The sequence below is a fragment of the Chrysemys picta genome, chromosome 2 (genome assembly GCF_011386835.1).
Source record: "Chrysemys picta bellii isolate R12L10 chromosome 2, ASM1138683v2, whole genome shotgun sequence".
NCBI lineage: Eukaryota > Metazoa > Chordata > Testudines > Emydidae > Chrysemys > Chrysemys picta.
This window is the reverse complement of record NC_088792.1, coordinates 235,991,768-236,007,674: the sequence shown is the minus strand read 5'-3', so window position 1 is coordinate 236,007,674 and position 15,907 is coordinate 235,991,768. Positions and strand designations below refer to the sequence as shown.

The 15,907-nt window shown below is 44.2% G+C and overlaps 1 protein-coding gene across 1 annotated transcript; it reads left to right on the top strand.

The window, feature by feature from the left end:
• The first annotated feature begins 283 nt into the window (after positions 1-283).
• On the top strand, positions 284-2,675 carry LOC135981164 (uncharacterized). The gene is made up of 2 exons (XM_065582428.1): positions 284-971; positions 2,044-2,675. Exons 1-2 carry the CDS (start codon positions 419-421, stop codon positions 2,535-2,537), a joined length of 1,047 nt encoding a protein of 348 aa, XP_065438500.1. The 5' UTR covers positions 284-418; the 3' UTR covers positions 2,538-2,675.
• The last annotated feature ends 13,232 nt before the right edge of the window (positions 2,676-15,907 follow it).

Below are 15,907 nucleotides of genomic sequence, written 5' to 3'. Positions count from 1 at the left end.
AGAGCCCAAGCTCTAGGACTCTGGATTCCAGAGCTTGGGGCTGGTCTACACTACGACTTTAATTCGGTTTTATCAGCGTTAATTCGAATTTACCCTGCAACCGTCCACACAACGACGCCATTTATTTTGAAATAAAGGGCCCTTTAAATCGATTTCTTTACTCCACCCCGACGAGCGGAGTAGCGCCAAAATCGATTTTAACATTTTGAATTAGGAATAGTGTGGCCGCAATTTGATGGTATTGGCCTCCGGGAGCTATCCCACAGTGCATCATTGTGACCGCTCTGGACAGCAATTTAAACTCGGATGCACTGGCCAGGTAGAGAGGAAAAGCCCCGCGAACATTTGAATTTCATTTCCTGTTTGCCCAGCGTGGAGAGCACAGGTGACCACAGATAGCTCATCAGCACAGGTAACCATGCAGGCCGATAATCGAAAAAGAGCACCAGCATGGACCGTGAGGGAGGTTCTGGATCTGATCGCTATATGGGGAGAGGATTCAGTGCTAGCAGAACTTCGTTCTAAAACACGAAATGCCAAAACTTTTGAAAAAATCTCCAAGGGCATGATGGAGAGAGGCCACAATAGGGACTCAGATCAGTGCCGCGTGAAAGTCAAGGAGCTCAGACAAGCCTATCAAAAAACAAAGGAAGCAAACGGTCGCTCTGGGTCAGAGCCGTGGACATGCCGCTTCTACGCCGAGCTGCATGCAATTCTAGGGGGGGCCGCCACCACTACCCCACCTGTGATCGTGGATTCCGGGTCGGGGATAGTCTCATCAGCTACACCTGAGGATTCTGCCGATGGGGGAGAGGAGGAGGAGGAGGAGGAGGAGGAGGAGGAGCTTGCAGAGAGCACACAGCACTCTGCTCTCCCCAACAGCCAGGATCTTTTTCTCAGCCTGACTGAAGTACCCTCCCAACCCTCCCAAGCCAGTATCCAAGACCCTGACCCCATGGAAGGGACCTCAGGTAAGTTTACCTTTTAAAATATAAAACTTGTTTTAAAAGCAAACGGTTTTTAATGATTACTTTTCCCTGAGGACTGGGGATGCATTCGCGGTCAGTTCAGCTACTGGAAAAGTCTGTTAACGTGTCTGGGGATGGAGCGGAAATCCTCCAGGGACATCTCCATGAAGCTCTCCTGGAGGTACTCCAAAAGCCTTGCCACAAGGTTTCTGGGCAGTGCATCCTTATTCCGTCCTCCATGGTAGGACACTTGACCACGCCATGCTTGCAGCAAGTAATCTGGTATCATTGCCTGACAAAGCCTGACAGCGTATGGTCCCGGTGTTTGCTGGCATTCAAGCAACATCCGTTCTTTATCTTGTTGTGTAATCCTCAGGAGAGTGATATCACTCATGGTAACCTGGTTGAAATACGGGAACTTAATTAAGGGGACAGAGGTGGCCGTTCCTACTGGGCTGTTTGCCTGTGGCTGAAAATAATTCCTTCCCTGCAGTTAGCCAAGCACAGATGGGAAATTGGCCCTAAGCTTTTCGCGTTTGGCTAGCAGGGATCTTCCCTGTTACCAGCCACGCGGTGGGGGGAGGGGTACCGTGATCATCCCAGAGAATTTATGGCGGGAGCGGGGTGGCGGGGGGGGGGGGGGGGGGGTTAGTTTGGTTCCTGCAGGGATCTTCCCTGATACCAGCCACGCGGTGGGGGGAGGGGTACAGCGATCATCCCAGAGAATTCATGGCGGGAGGGGGGGGGTGGTTAGTTTGTTTTCTGCTGCTGCTGAATGTTAACAGAAAAAACGCAGCACTCTACGGGCTTTGCTTAGTATGTGGGAAAGGAGGGCGCAGAAGCCGTAAGACAATGGCTTACCATGGCTGCATGCAAGCCGAATTCTGTTACCCGGACCTGTGATCTCTAGCAGCAAAGCCACAGGCACTCAGTATTAAGAGGCAAAATGCGACCTTGCACAGAAATCACATGTGCTATGTAATGTGAATAGTGTTGGTCACCATGAAAGAGTATAAGCATTGTTCTGCAAAATGTATCTTTTTAAACAATTCTCTCTTTTTTCCCCTCCCTACAGCAGCTGCAAATTCCTCAAGCCTCCCTCCTCCATCCCGAAGGCTATCACAGATAAGGCGTCGTAAGAAGAAGACGCGAGACGAGATGTTTGCAGAAATTATGGAATCCAGCCGCAATGACAGAGCTCATCTGAATGAGTGGAAGGAAACGGTTTCAAAGTATAGGAAAGAAGCCAGTGAACGTGAGGACAGGAGGGACCAACGTGAGGAGAGGAGAGACGCTCGAGATGAGAGGTGGCGGCAGGAAGATCAGAGGAGGCAGGATGCAACGCTGGGGCTGCTGCGTGAACAAACAGACATGCTCCGGCGTCTGGTGGAGCTTCAGGAATGGCTGCAGGAAAACAGACTGCCGCTACAGCCCCTGTACCCCCCTCCCCCCTCCCCATGTTCCGTATCCTCCTCACCCAGACGTGTAAGAACGCGGGGGGGGAGGCTCCGTACACCTTCCCATTCCACCCCAGTGGACAGCCCAAGCAAAAGGCTGTCATTTTTTTAACCTTTTTTTAGTGGCCTTTTCCTTCCCACCGATCCTCCTCCCAAATCCCACCCGGGTTCCCTCCCTCTTTTTCTAATCTATTAATAAAGAATAAATGATTTTTAAATGATAGTGACTTTATTTGGTTTGAAAGCAAGCTGGGGGAAGGGGGAGGGTGGGTTCCTTACAGAAAAAAATGAGTCAATAAAGGGGGCAGGTTTTCATGAAGGAGAAACAAACAGATATTTCACACTGTAGCCTTGCCAGTCATGAAACTGGTTTTCAAAGCTTCTCTGATGCACAGCGCTTCCTGGTGTGCTCTTCTAATCGCCCTGGTGTCTGGCTGCGCGTAATCAGCAGCCAGGTGATTTGCCTCAGCCTCCCACCCCGCCATAAAGGTCTCCCCCTTACTTTCACAGAGATTGTGGAGCATGCAGCAAGCAGAAATAACAATGGGGAGATTTCTTTGGCTGAGGTCAGAGCGAGTCAATAATGATCGCCAGCGACCTTTTAAACGGCCAAATGCACATTCTACAACCATTCTGCACTTGCTCAGCCTGTAGTTGAACAGCTCCTGACTCCTGTCCAGGCTGCCTGTGTATGGCTTCATGAGCCATGGCATTAAGGGGTAGGCTGGGTCCCCAAGAATAACTATTGGCATTTCAACATCCCCAACGGTTATTTTCTGGTCCGGAAAGTAAGTCCCTTGCTGCAGCCCTTTAAACAGAGTAGTGTTCCTGAAGACGCGAGCGTCATGAACCCTTCCCGCCCAGCCCGCGTTGATGTTGGTGAAACGTCCCTTGTGATCCACAAGTGCTTGCAGCACCATTGAAAAGTACCCCTTGCGGTTTATGTACTCGGTGGCTTGGTGCTCCGGTGCCAAGATAGGGATATGGGTTCCATCTATCGCCCCACCACAGTTAGGGAATCCCATTGCAGCAAAGCCATCCACTATGGCCTGCACATTTCCCAGAGTCACTAACTTTCGTAGCAGCACCTGAGTGATTGCTTTGGCTACTTGCATCACAGCAGCCCCCACCGTAGATTTGCCCACTCCAAATTGATTCCCGACTGACCGGTAGCTGTCTGGCGTTGCAAGCTTCCACAGGGCTATCGCCACTCGCTTCTCAACTGTGAGGGCTGCTCTCATCTTGGTATTCTGGCGTTTCAGGGCAGGGGACAGCAAGTCACAAAGTTCCATGAAAGTGCCCTTACGCATGCGAAAGTTCCGCAGCCACTGGGAATCGTCCCAGACCTGCAACACTATGCGGTCCCACCAGTCTGTGCTTGTTTCCCTTGCCCAGAATCGGCGTTCCATGGATAGAACCTGCCCCATTAACAACATGATCTCCAAAGCACCGGGGCCCGTGGTTTCACAGAATTCTGTGTCCGTGTCCATGTCCATGTCCTCATCGTGCTTGTCACTGCGCTGCCGCCGCCGCTGCCTCCTCGCCTCGTTTTTCTGGTCCTGGCTCAGCATAAACTCCACGAGAACGCGCGAGGTGTTTACAATGTTCATGACTGCTCTCTTGAGCTGAGCGGGCTCCATGCTTGCCGTGGTATGGAGTCTGCAGTGTTCACCCAGGAAAAAAGGCGCAAAATGGTTGTCTGCCGTCCGTTGCTTTCATGCAGGGAGGGAGGAGGTGAGGCTGTACCCAGAACCACCTGCGACGACGTTTTTTGTCCCATCAGGCACTGGGATCTCAACCCAGAATTCCAATGGGCGCGGGAGACTGCGGGAACTATGGGATAGCTATGGGATAGCTACCCAGAGTGCAACGCTGCAGAAATCGACACTAGCCCCGGTACTTGGACGCACACCGCCGAATTAATGTGCTTAGTGTGGCCGCATACATTTCGACTTTATACAATCTGTTTCCCAAATTCGAATTATATAAATTCGGATTAATCCCGTAGTGTAGACATACCCTTGGGCCCGAGTTGGCTGGTACGGGCCAGCTGCAGGTTTTTCTTTGCTGTGTACATACCCTTAGAGACACAATCCAACCATAAAGGTCCCAACTTATTATTTACAAAAGTGTATGTGTTATTGCAGGCTATGATTATCCCCAATCAATGTTATGAGCCATGTTTTCAAATCAGCCTTGACCCAGCCTCCTGACACTGTGCATAGAAAGGTTACATTTACACACAAGAATTGAATAGACATCCAGTTAAGTGATTTGCCTGCACAAATGAGAATTCTCCTGGACAAAATTTGCATATGGAGTATTGGTGCCTCTAATTGAAAGTTAAAATCACCTCAGCATAACATTCCAACATAACTAAAGTCCAACAATATCTTTCAATAAACTCATATCTGGCAACCCGGAAAATTACAGTTGAAAACCACCCTTCTACTACAACATTCAATTTCCACTTGATTCTCCTGTTTTCAAATATCTAGAAGAAAACCTGTATATTCCAGCATGCCCTGAAGGTCATTAGATTTGGACTAGTAGCCAGAAACTTTTAGCATAGTAAGATTCATCTTTTTTATTACTTATTATTTGAATTACAGTAACACCTAGGGGCCTCAGTCATGGATCAAGGCCCCATTGTACTAGGTGCTGTACAAACACAGAACATCTGTTTTCAAATACATCATAGCATCCTTCTCAGTAGATAAGAGGCATTTTTCTTATTCTTGGAGCCCCCAGTTAAATTAGCCTTCAGCATATGTTCTTGCCCTTCTAATTAAAGGCCTGATCCCATGACAAGCGCTAGGAATTAAGGATGATTAGTACACTGCAGGAGGTGCTCAGTACTTCACTGGAACATGCCTTATTTTCTTACATGAGTCAAATTAGCAGTCGGGGTAAAACAGACTTTCTGGGCATCATAGATCTCAGTTTATAGAACTGGTTCTCAGTTGCAGCTTCGCCATAGTCTAACACAAAACTGCAGCTGAATGCCTTCCAAGAGTGGAGATTATGTTTTTCCTTCGTTAGATCATGACAGCATATTTGGGGGAGGAGGGTGATTAGGATCCTCATGAAAACTACAAATTGAAATGGAAGTTTTGCTAGTGCTAAATTAAGCTGGAAATTTTAATAGTCATAAGAACATAAGAACGGCCGTACTGGATCAGATCAAAGGTCCATCCAACCCTGTATCCTGTCTACCGACAGTGGCCAATGCCAGGTGCTCCAGAGGGAGCGAACCTAACAGGTAATGATCAAGTGATCTCTCTCCTGCCATCCATCACCACCCTCTGACAAACAGAGTCTAGGGACACCATTCCTTACCCATCCTTATTGTTTACTAGGTGCCAAATAGCATATCCTCAGATCTTATGCTCGTCATACTCTAGGTATGATTTCATCATTCCTAGCACAGGTCTTTCCACATTGCTGAAACAACTGACTTGAAACTAATGGAAAATTTCCCCTAAACCATGTTGACGTTGTCCCGGGTGTCTTACATAGCTGCGTCTGAAGCTTCCAATGACTAGTGCCAATTGATCTTACATCAGTGTTTAGCCATAATGTCAAATTTATTAAAATCATTGACAGATAATCCATAGACCATAGAATATATTTTACATACCATACTTGAACCCCTGATGACAGGGCAAGGCTTTATCCTAACCCCACTGTCAAGTGATTGCTTTATAAAAAATGCAGAGTGATCTAATTTAGCCCATAATTCTTACTAGATGAATGAGAGGGGATCAGAGTATTTCACTAAGCCATTTCTTTAGCTGTTGGATCAATTATAGCTGTGCCAGGGTAGGAATATCACCTCCAGTGCAGCAAGCACTAAATCAACTCATACAATACCAATCTTTGTGCACTGAATTGGGCTAAATCCAAAACTCTGAGATTAAGTCCTTTTGCATAAAACGATTGCTCTGTTTCTGTGCTTAGAGCAGCCTGCTGCCCAAAAAGGTTTTGGAGCTGTTCTGACACAATAATAGAAATGTTTTTTCAGAAGACATGATCTTTCAAAAGAAAACAAAAACTCAAAACCCCAGAAACAGATGGATTTTAACAGATAAACAAGGAATGAAGACTGGGGACTAAAGAGAGATTTATTTAGTGAATGCTTCTGATTTATCTTTGAGATGCCGTACAGTAGCAGCAATTCATGACAAATCAGAAACAACTTGCTATTTACAGTGTTGTGAGGGGGAAGTAACCTTAGGTAAATAATTAAACAACTGAAGTACTAGCTTTTCAAACTCTAGGTTAAATTTGAAAGGCTAGAAGTCTCTGCAGCAGTTTTTGTTTCTTTGCTAATGTTTGCAAAATATAACACCAAAACTTAAAATAAAGTAAGGGTTGTCTATACAATGCAGTACTGCATGTCAAGTGGGGTATGGATTCTAATACACACCAATGTGTCAAACACCAACTAGCCCATGTAGACCCTGCTGGCATGCATGAGAAGTTCCCTAGTGCATATTACATAGTTCTGCTTGAAATGGTACTATGGTAAAGTGCACTAGGGAACTTTTTCTTCACATCAGCAAGGTCTACATGGGCCAGTTAGTGTGCAACACATTGGTGAGAACTAAAATTCACACCCCACTGATATGCACTATTGCACCAGGTAGACCAGCCCTAATATTGCTAAAAAACCTTGCAGAATCTTTCAATCCTTGCAAATGCTATATAATATATAGACGCAAGTTAATTTAATATAATTTGAATGAGTATTTAAGATATTTTCCCTGAAATCCATTTAAGTCTAGATCCTTATTGAGGACATTGTTTCATAAACAAAGTCTGTAGTACAGTATGTACAAATCCTCGTGACATCTGTGGTGAAGTAGATAAGCCGCTCACCGGCACGGAAGGAGTTAAAGTGAGCCTTTGGGTCCAGCTAGCCCCTCCCTGTTATACCTGCAGCCAATGCCAGGCCTGGAGGGGAGAGAAAAGGAGGGAGCCTGGCTCAGTTCAGGGCTGACTGGCAAAGAGGCAGGAGCTAGCTGCCTCCCTACCTGAGAGGAAAGATCACCAGGTCAGCAACCAGGAACCAAGCAGCATCTTCCTGGCCAAAGGAGACTGAGAAAGATGCCTAGGAACACTCAGCCTAGGAGGAACCCGGGTGACTGAAGCTCGGAGAACTTGTGAGGTTCCAACACTGCCAAACTTATGGCTGCCTTGCCTAGAGGAACCTGGGACTGTAGTAGAATGCAGACAAGCCACCACAGGAACTTGAACTATACAGGCCATGCCCAAACTACAACCATTAGGCTGCCTGGTCCTCCAAACCCCCATTACAACGTCATTTGTAGTGTTTCATGAATACAGCTTTGTTAGATATTGTCTAAAAACCAATCCACATGTAATTATTATCCAGGGTTTTCTGAACCCAAAGAAGTAGTAGCATAACTGTTTCTCTCCAGGTGGTGACAGGATTAAATCAATGAGGACACAGCTTCTCCGTCTGATAAATGATTGATACAAACCAGAATGCCTTACCTAAAACTACTTTTTATTAGGTCTTAAGCACACACGCATATATGCTGTAGCAGTAGGTTTAGAGCGTTCCAAACATTTATATTTACCCAAAGTCTAAAATGGTTTTGAGTGATCAGCAACCAGCCTTCCGGGGCCCTCCTTTCATCCAGCTGCTGGGGAGTACAGGTGTCAGCTCCTTCCCCAAAGAAAAACTTCCTTGAATTGCTCCAAAGTGTATCCTTTTCCTTAATCTTTTATAGCTAACTTAAACAAAGCACCAGAGGGGTAGCCGTGTTCTTGCATCTGAAGAAGTGAGGTTCTTACCCACGAAAGCTTATGCTCCCAATACTTCTGTTAGTCTTAAAGGTGCCACAGGACCCTCTGTTGCTTTAAACAAAGCACATAATTCATAATGACTCCTATTGGGTCACCATTATAACCCCTAGTAGGCCATCAATTCTCCTAGTTTCAGCAAACTATTCATTATTTCTTATCATCAAAGCATTTCTAGTATTTCTAGTCATAACAACAATGATACTTATACGTCAGGTTGACTGTCCAAATATTCCTTCCATTATCATGGTACGTTAACTCTCTGTCCCAGCCTCCCATTCTGATTAGCAGAACTGCAAACATGCAGCCGCACAGCCTTGCCTCTCAGGTCCTAAGATTATTCCTAGCTATGGGGTATTTTGTTTCCAGCTAGCAGTGGCTATACACACAAAAACGGCTGACCTGGGGTTACATGCAGTAATATTACATATCAAGACCTGGGGTTACATGCAGTAACATTAAATTGTGGGGTTACACTCCCTTCCTTGCAGCTCACATATTTTTAATATTAAGATCTATACACATGTACACAACCAGTTTAGTGGGTTGCTAGTGAAGCCCAGCATGGGCTTAAGGTTCTCGACCGAGACTGAGAAATAATCTTCTCACTGGCACTCTCAGTTTTCATTTTGCCTTGTTAGAGACCAGACCTCATGTAAATTCCCTTGTAACTGATAAATTCCTCCTGCAACTGATTGATCTTCCTCCAGATCCAGCATGTCAGTGCCAGGAACAAAACAACCACCAATATCTGAAAGACCAAAACTACCACAATTGGATGTAAAGCCAGATTAAAAATCTGTGGGGGCCCATTTGTGTTCCAAATCTTTGCTAACCCTCTCAATTACCTGTTTAATTTTATTCATAGAGTGATGGACAGTGATCAAGATTTTAAATGCTTTCTTTTTAGCAGCATGTAAATAATTCCTTAAAACAGAATGCTGAAGCAATATCTGTAAAACAATTACATTTATTACAATGGGTACAGGGATGATATTTGAATACAATGTGAATTTCACTTTTAATTGGCTATATTTCAGCTCAGGCACTTGAAATTTAAACTTGCATCCTTCATTAGCTACAATATGGCAAAAACATGTTGTGTTCATGGGGATTATGAGGTACATGATATACTTAATTGTGAGCACTGGGCACCAGCTTTTAAGACATATGCGATTATCACCCACATATACAATCACAAATTTATTTTCAAATGGATTAATGGCATAATGACATTTTCCCTGTTATTTCTAAACACTCATCCTGTGGCTGCAAGGTATTTTTGGTGCATTCATATCCAATCCCAGGTTCTTCTAAGCAGGCTCCCAATTCTACTCTCTTCTACCCCGGACCTCTTTTGTTACCTATACCCTGTGGCCTATGGGCTCCATCACTATTTGATTAACATAAAGGCCCAATGCTACAATGGGGGGAACCCACTTTATTTCTGCTTCTGACGTTAGTAAGACAAACACAGTGATTTTTCCAGACTCTGATAAAATTTACCAGTTTTCCAACAGGATTGCAAATCTCTTTCTGTCTGGGTGGAATTTTTCCAAATAATGCTCCTAATTTCCAATGGGAGTATCTCACTCATACTATCTCGAATCATGTCCTTTACCACATCAGTAATTCACATCTGCATCTGCATGCATGCCAGAGCCAAGGAAACATTACCCTTGAGAGCACCAATAACCTTCAAGAGGTGGAGGTGGTCCTTTTCTTGGGTTTGCTCCTATTCCACCCCATCCTGAATGGAGCTTAGCTGATCTAATGATACCTTTAGGTGTTGCTACACTGCATTCATTTTATTCTCAACCACCTCCTCATTGATACTATTAAAAACCCCTACCCCTGTGCCAAATGTTCCCAATATGTCCTTTTTTGCTCAGTCCTTGCGGGATCTGGGAGCATCATGAAGATTGATTCAATTTTTCCAACCCTCATATAACTTTTCAAAGTGGGTTTTTATTGCCAAGATGTTTGCTAAAGTAAAATCTACAATAACCTTTTTCAGGGTGTGGGTTAAATTAATTACCAGTTGCTTCTTTACATTGGTTTGAACTACATATGCCTCAACCAAATTAATTACAGATGGTTCCAAAATCCACGCTTCTATACCTTTTACTCCATGGGGTGGAGGGAAGGGGTTGTCCCGGGCCCCGCACCCTCCTAGGGACGGCCTTGCTTATACAAATGGGAGCATTCTAATCAAGGAACTGAGGACCTTCCAACCTTTTGGAAGCAACCAGAGACTTGACTTAAGCCAGCAGTTTATTTAATCACTTCTTCAAGCCTAATACAAGAACTTTGCAATTATTGTATGTGTTTGTTTCCTCTGACCATTTTAACTCTCCTCTTTCTTTTCTCTTACAAATAAACTTTTAGATATTAGATACTAAAGGATTAGCAACAGCGTGATTATTGGGTAAGATCTGGGTTATATATTGACCTGGGTATGTGGCTGGTCCTTTGGGATCAGAAGAACCCTTTAGTTGATGGAATTGGTTTTAAATGACCACTCATCATTGTCTAGTATCTTTAGCCAATGTGGTGAGACTGAAGATTATTTTTGTTACTGGTATGGTATATCTTATGGAAGAATAACCACCAGTTTTGGAGTATGTCTGCCCTATTTCTTAGCAGTTTGTCCTGAATCTGATCATCTCAGTTGTGATCCACTGAGGCACAGTGACACCTAGCAAAAACCATTCCGACCTGGGTAGCTTTCAATCCACTCCACTAACAAGTCTGCTCCCCCCTCTAGCCCCTTGTGTATACATGAGAATGGTGATATTGCCACCAAAGTGACAGGTATTCCATAGCCGCCAGCATAGACCATTTGCAACCCAAATAAGTATACATTGCCAGTTCTCACACACATTCCCACACTAATATTTATCAAGTCCAAGCCTTTCAATTTTACTGAAGTGAGATCATATCCCTCCAGGGGACCTAAAAGAGTGATTTGTTCTTCTGGGATGTTGGGATAGGTAGTGATGTTGAGGGTATTGTTCACTTTACATTACACTGTTATCCATGGGAAGTTTCCCCATGCCTCGAACACAACAGGTTCCGGATTCACACCACCAAAGGAGCAGGTCTGCAATCAAAATTCCAGCAAAAGCAGCACACAGAAGTGGATCATCTCCTGTTTTAACTGGACCATGGCTTGCTGCTATTGAGAGTCCCAGTCTGACTCTGCTCCCTCCTTCAACAATTCATGCAGTGGGGCTGCCTCCTCTGAAAATCCCTCAATAAGATCTTGGGAGAAATTAATCATTCCCAGAAAGGATCTAAGAGCAGTTTCATCTGTGGGAGCTTGAGTTTAAGGATCAGCTACACAGCCTGTTGGTCGGGGGAACACCCCTCCTATCCCAGAGGCACTCCAAGATAATTTACTTGTTGGGAGCACAACTGGGTTTTCTTTGGGCTTACTTTAAATCCAGTTTCCTGAATCTTTTGTAACACCCTGTCCAACACCTCCAGATTCCTCTTCCTGGTCTAAGGATATCATCCACATAAGAAATCACACTGTCTCTTTCTGGCATCCCATCCCATATCTTGACTACATGGGAATGACAATTAATAGAGGCATTGATCCAGCCCATGGAGACCCTGGCAAAACACAAATGCTTCTTTTAAAGATGAATGCACACTTATAGTAACTGTGCCAATGCAAAGGGATACCAAAAAACATTGGTCAAATCTCAAATTAAAAAACACTGGGCCCCTCCTACAATGGAGGCCATCAGCAGGCTCACCCGATTAAGGGAGTGGAAATCAATTACCAGTCTCAAAGTCCTGTCATCACCTTTAAGGACCGGCCATAGGGCAGCATTATTGGGAATTGACTGTTCCACTAAAAGCCCTTGGCTTAAGCGCCCATCAATTGTTTCTTTCAGGCTGCTCCTGCCTCTTTTGAATACCTATACTGATTCTGGGGTGGGGGATCGGGGCTTGTAATTGGGATTTCTGCATCAATTTTACCACATTCTATTTTATTCTTGGTCCACACCTCTTGGTGTTTTCTCTGCAATTGCTAGAACTTCTGGAGGTCACTTGTCACTCCAGTTCCTAAGATGCTTTAAGGGCTGCTAGCTGGTAACTCACTGAAATCTCCACTGGCTCCCAGGGTGTGCCAGGAAGCATTTTCCCGAGGACCTTGTTAGCAAAATGCACCAGCATTCTCAATTCCCTTAAAACATCAATTCCCAGGATCCCTTCTCCTCCCAAATCCCTTAAGCCAAATTGCCCTTTTATTTTCCTTTGCCCACCCAATACAAAATCCTTCTGCAAAAGGGAACAATTCCCCCTGCTTCATTAAATCCCTGTAAGGTCTTAACTCCAGCCAGAGATTCAAACCAGGTTCTTATTCTGGGTACTCATCAAGGAATAAGTGGCAATTGTATCTAACAACAAATTCTGAATCTGAACACCCCTCCTTGAAATTCCTCATAAACCGTGAACCTCCTGTGGGCATCAGTGTCCAAACGTGCCACTATGGGAGAGCTAGGGGCATCCGGCCTCCCTAAGGAGAGGTGGCAGGAGGTGCACTCAGGGTCTTCCCTATGTGTTCAGCTAGCTTTAACAAACATTCCACAGTGGACAAGCCATCCATCTTTTCCTTCAGCTCATATCTTAGGAGCTGTCTCCAAATTTCCACCCACCAGGGATCAGGATCTCTCCCCTGACTTTTGCAGAGCCTGTGTCCCGTCTTTTTCCTTTCTCCCCTTTAGTTCTCATCTTCCTTTAGAGTCTTATCTGGGAAGGCTATTGCTTTAAACGGGGTTGCTTCATGTGGAGACACAGATCCCCTTATGTCCATAAAAATAAAAGGCAATCTTTGGGCTCGATCCTTCTTTTGTTAATTTATCACTTTTCTCAAAACTGTTTTCAAGGCAGTAATTAGGATCAGTAGCAGAGTTATTATTCCTATTGCTTGGCAACCATATCTTCAAGGACAGTAAAATACTTCCAGCTGTGGCATTAACCCTTAACTTTTAAAACAAAAAAATAAAACACAAAAGAAAAGAAAAAGTGTGTGTGTGGGGAGGAAATATAAGGGGGCATGTGAAGAAAGAAGAAGCGGAAGAGGAGGGGGGAGGGGGAGAGGGGTGTGAAGAACAACTTAGGAAGCAAGGGAAACCTAAGCCAAGAAAAACTACAGACAGCAATAAATCTAGAAGTGGAGTTCCCTTGGCCAAAGCATCTGGGAACCCATACTCCTGGCCCCTAACCTGGCTCTGAGAGGAGAGTGGGGGATGCCAACACATCTGCTGAAGTGAGACCTGGGGATCCTCACCAGCCACCCCAAGGCTGTGCTCCAATTTAACGGGTCAACCGATTTCCCTGCAACTCTGACCTGATCAGGAGAGAAGGGCCTGACATCTACTCATTTTTCCTCACCTTGGTTAGCCCCTTGGGGACCAATCTCCTCTACTGGGTGTTTACTATGGAAGTTATGGGTGGGGGCTTCTGCAATTCTTCTAGTGTTTCAAGCAAGGGACCATATGGGGACTGCCCTGAAGGGCCCAAGATAAAAGGAAAGCTCATGGGGATCATCCCTCTCATAATCATGAGAAGAAGGATACAAGCTGGGGTCCTTTAACCCATCTCCCCTTCCCAGACTACAACTCCCTCGAATCATAGCCACTATGATGGCTTCACTCTCTCTGTTTGAATCAGGTTTGTCACCTAGAGCGTGTCTGACTCTGCCTTCAGGTTGGATGTCTCTTGGTCTTTCTCAATTTTATCTTTCTTTAACTCCTTTATTTCCTTTTCTTTCTTGACCCCATCCTTCTCTGAGTCCTCCACTTTTGCCTTTAACTGATCTATCTGTTTATCTACTACTATTTGATTACAGAGCTGCAGGAATGCTCTGGGGCCAGTGAAGGCTCCAGGCTTCCAAAGACCATTACAATGCTCCTGTACAAAATTGGTCAGGCTGTTTCCCAAAACCATTTCCAACTCTTTCTTTCTTTCTTTCTTTCCAGGTGTTCTGTTTCCTCACTTGACCAACTACAAGCCTGAGCCTTGAGTCCCAGTAACAGAATGTATCCATAAATTGACCCAAGGGCCTACGTCACATAAAATTACATGTTTCTACCCTTCCCACCATCCCCCTCTATTGGCCAGCAAACAAACAGACAAACTGTTTTATACCAATTGTCCACTCCTTTTCACCACTCCTGGCTGGCTTGGAGAAAATCCAGGGTTTTCTGAACCTAAAGCAGTGGTAATTTAACTGTTTCTCTCCAATCACTCTCAAGAATAAATCAAAGGGGACACAGCCCCTCTGTCTGATAAATTATTGATACAAACCAGAGTGCTTTTACCTAAAATTATTTTTATTAGGTCTTAAGGATACACACATGTATGCTGTAGCAGTAGGTTTAGAGCATTCCAAACATTTATATTTACCCAAAGTCTGAATTGGGTTCGAGTAATCAACAACCAGCCTTCCGGGGCCTTCCATGGAAGTTCATGTGTCAGCTCCTTGCAGCAAACTATTCATTATCTCTTATCAAAGCATTTCTGGTATTTCTAGTCATAACAACAATAAAACTTATATGTCAGGGGTACTTAAAACCCTGACCAAAGTCAGGCCGTGTGCTGGCATGATTATTTTAATTTTTCAATTGAATATAATGGGTTTGAAAAGACCTCTGTGGAGTTATTGAGAAAACTGAAGTCCTTTGTACATCCTTTAAACAAGTACGACAGCAATGCAAATTTCCCCATGTTGCTTTTGCCAGTGCACCTCAACTCTGACCATTCACAACACTTCTAAACATCCTTCAATATTTGGCCTCTTGGCTGATAAAGAGTAAAGTCATGAACAAGAGTAATAGAGTAAGTGTTGGCTAGATATGGAATCTGGGAACTAAAGTGGGACTGTGACATAAGTCATTAATTTTATTATCAAAGAAAAATATTGGAAGTAATAAGGCCTATTTTTCCTTCCACCCCGACCCGTCATATTTTTTGTGTCTGATCATATCTTGATACTCTCTCTTCCTATAGGTTTGTACACTGTCTAGCCTAACTGGGTCCCATGTCTTATTGGGGCCTTTGGGCACTGCTACAATACAAACATTAAATAATATATACTAAATGGCTGGAAGCTGAAGCTGGACACCTTCAGACTGTAAATAGGGTGCACATTTTCAACACTGAACAACTTACCACTGGGTATGATGGATTCTCCATCACTGGAAACATTTAGATCAAGATTAGATATTTTTCTAAAAGATATGCTGAAGTTCAAACAGGAATTAATTCAGGGAAGTCCAGTGGTCAATGTCATGCAAGAGATTAGACTGGGTGATCAGAGTGGTTCTTCTGGCCTTATAATCTATGAATAAATATAAAGTTTTTGTGCAATCAACAATGGTGGTATTTTGTGACATAGACACCAGACTTTTAGCACCCAGACTAACCCAACCAAATCATTTAACATGGACTATTGAATAGTTGGTGACAACTTTCAGATGCTTTCACTATCAACCTGGGTCAGATTTAAACCAATGATCTAAAGGTGTTTATCATCACTGGTGCCTAGTAGCAGGAATATGCTACGGTTGAATGTATGGCTTTATATTATATTCCCATTATATTCATTTGAAAAATTAAAATAATCATGCCAGC

What these genes read in the sequence shown, in the direction of transcription:
- LOC135981164 (XM_065582428.1), top strand. Translation starts at nt 419, where the DNA reads ATGCAGGCCGATAATCGAAAAAGAGCACCAGCATGGACCGTGAGGGAG. An exon ending in CCCCATGGAAGGGACCTCAG is followed by an intron (nt 972 to 2,043) that starts GTAAGTTTACCT and finishes CCCTCCCTACAG; the next exon opens with CAGCTGCAAATTCCTCAAGC.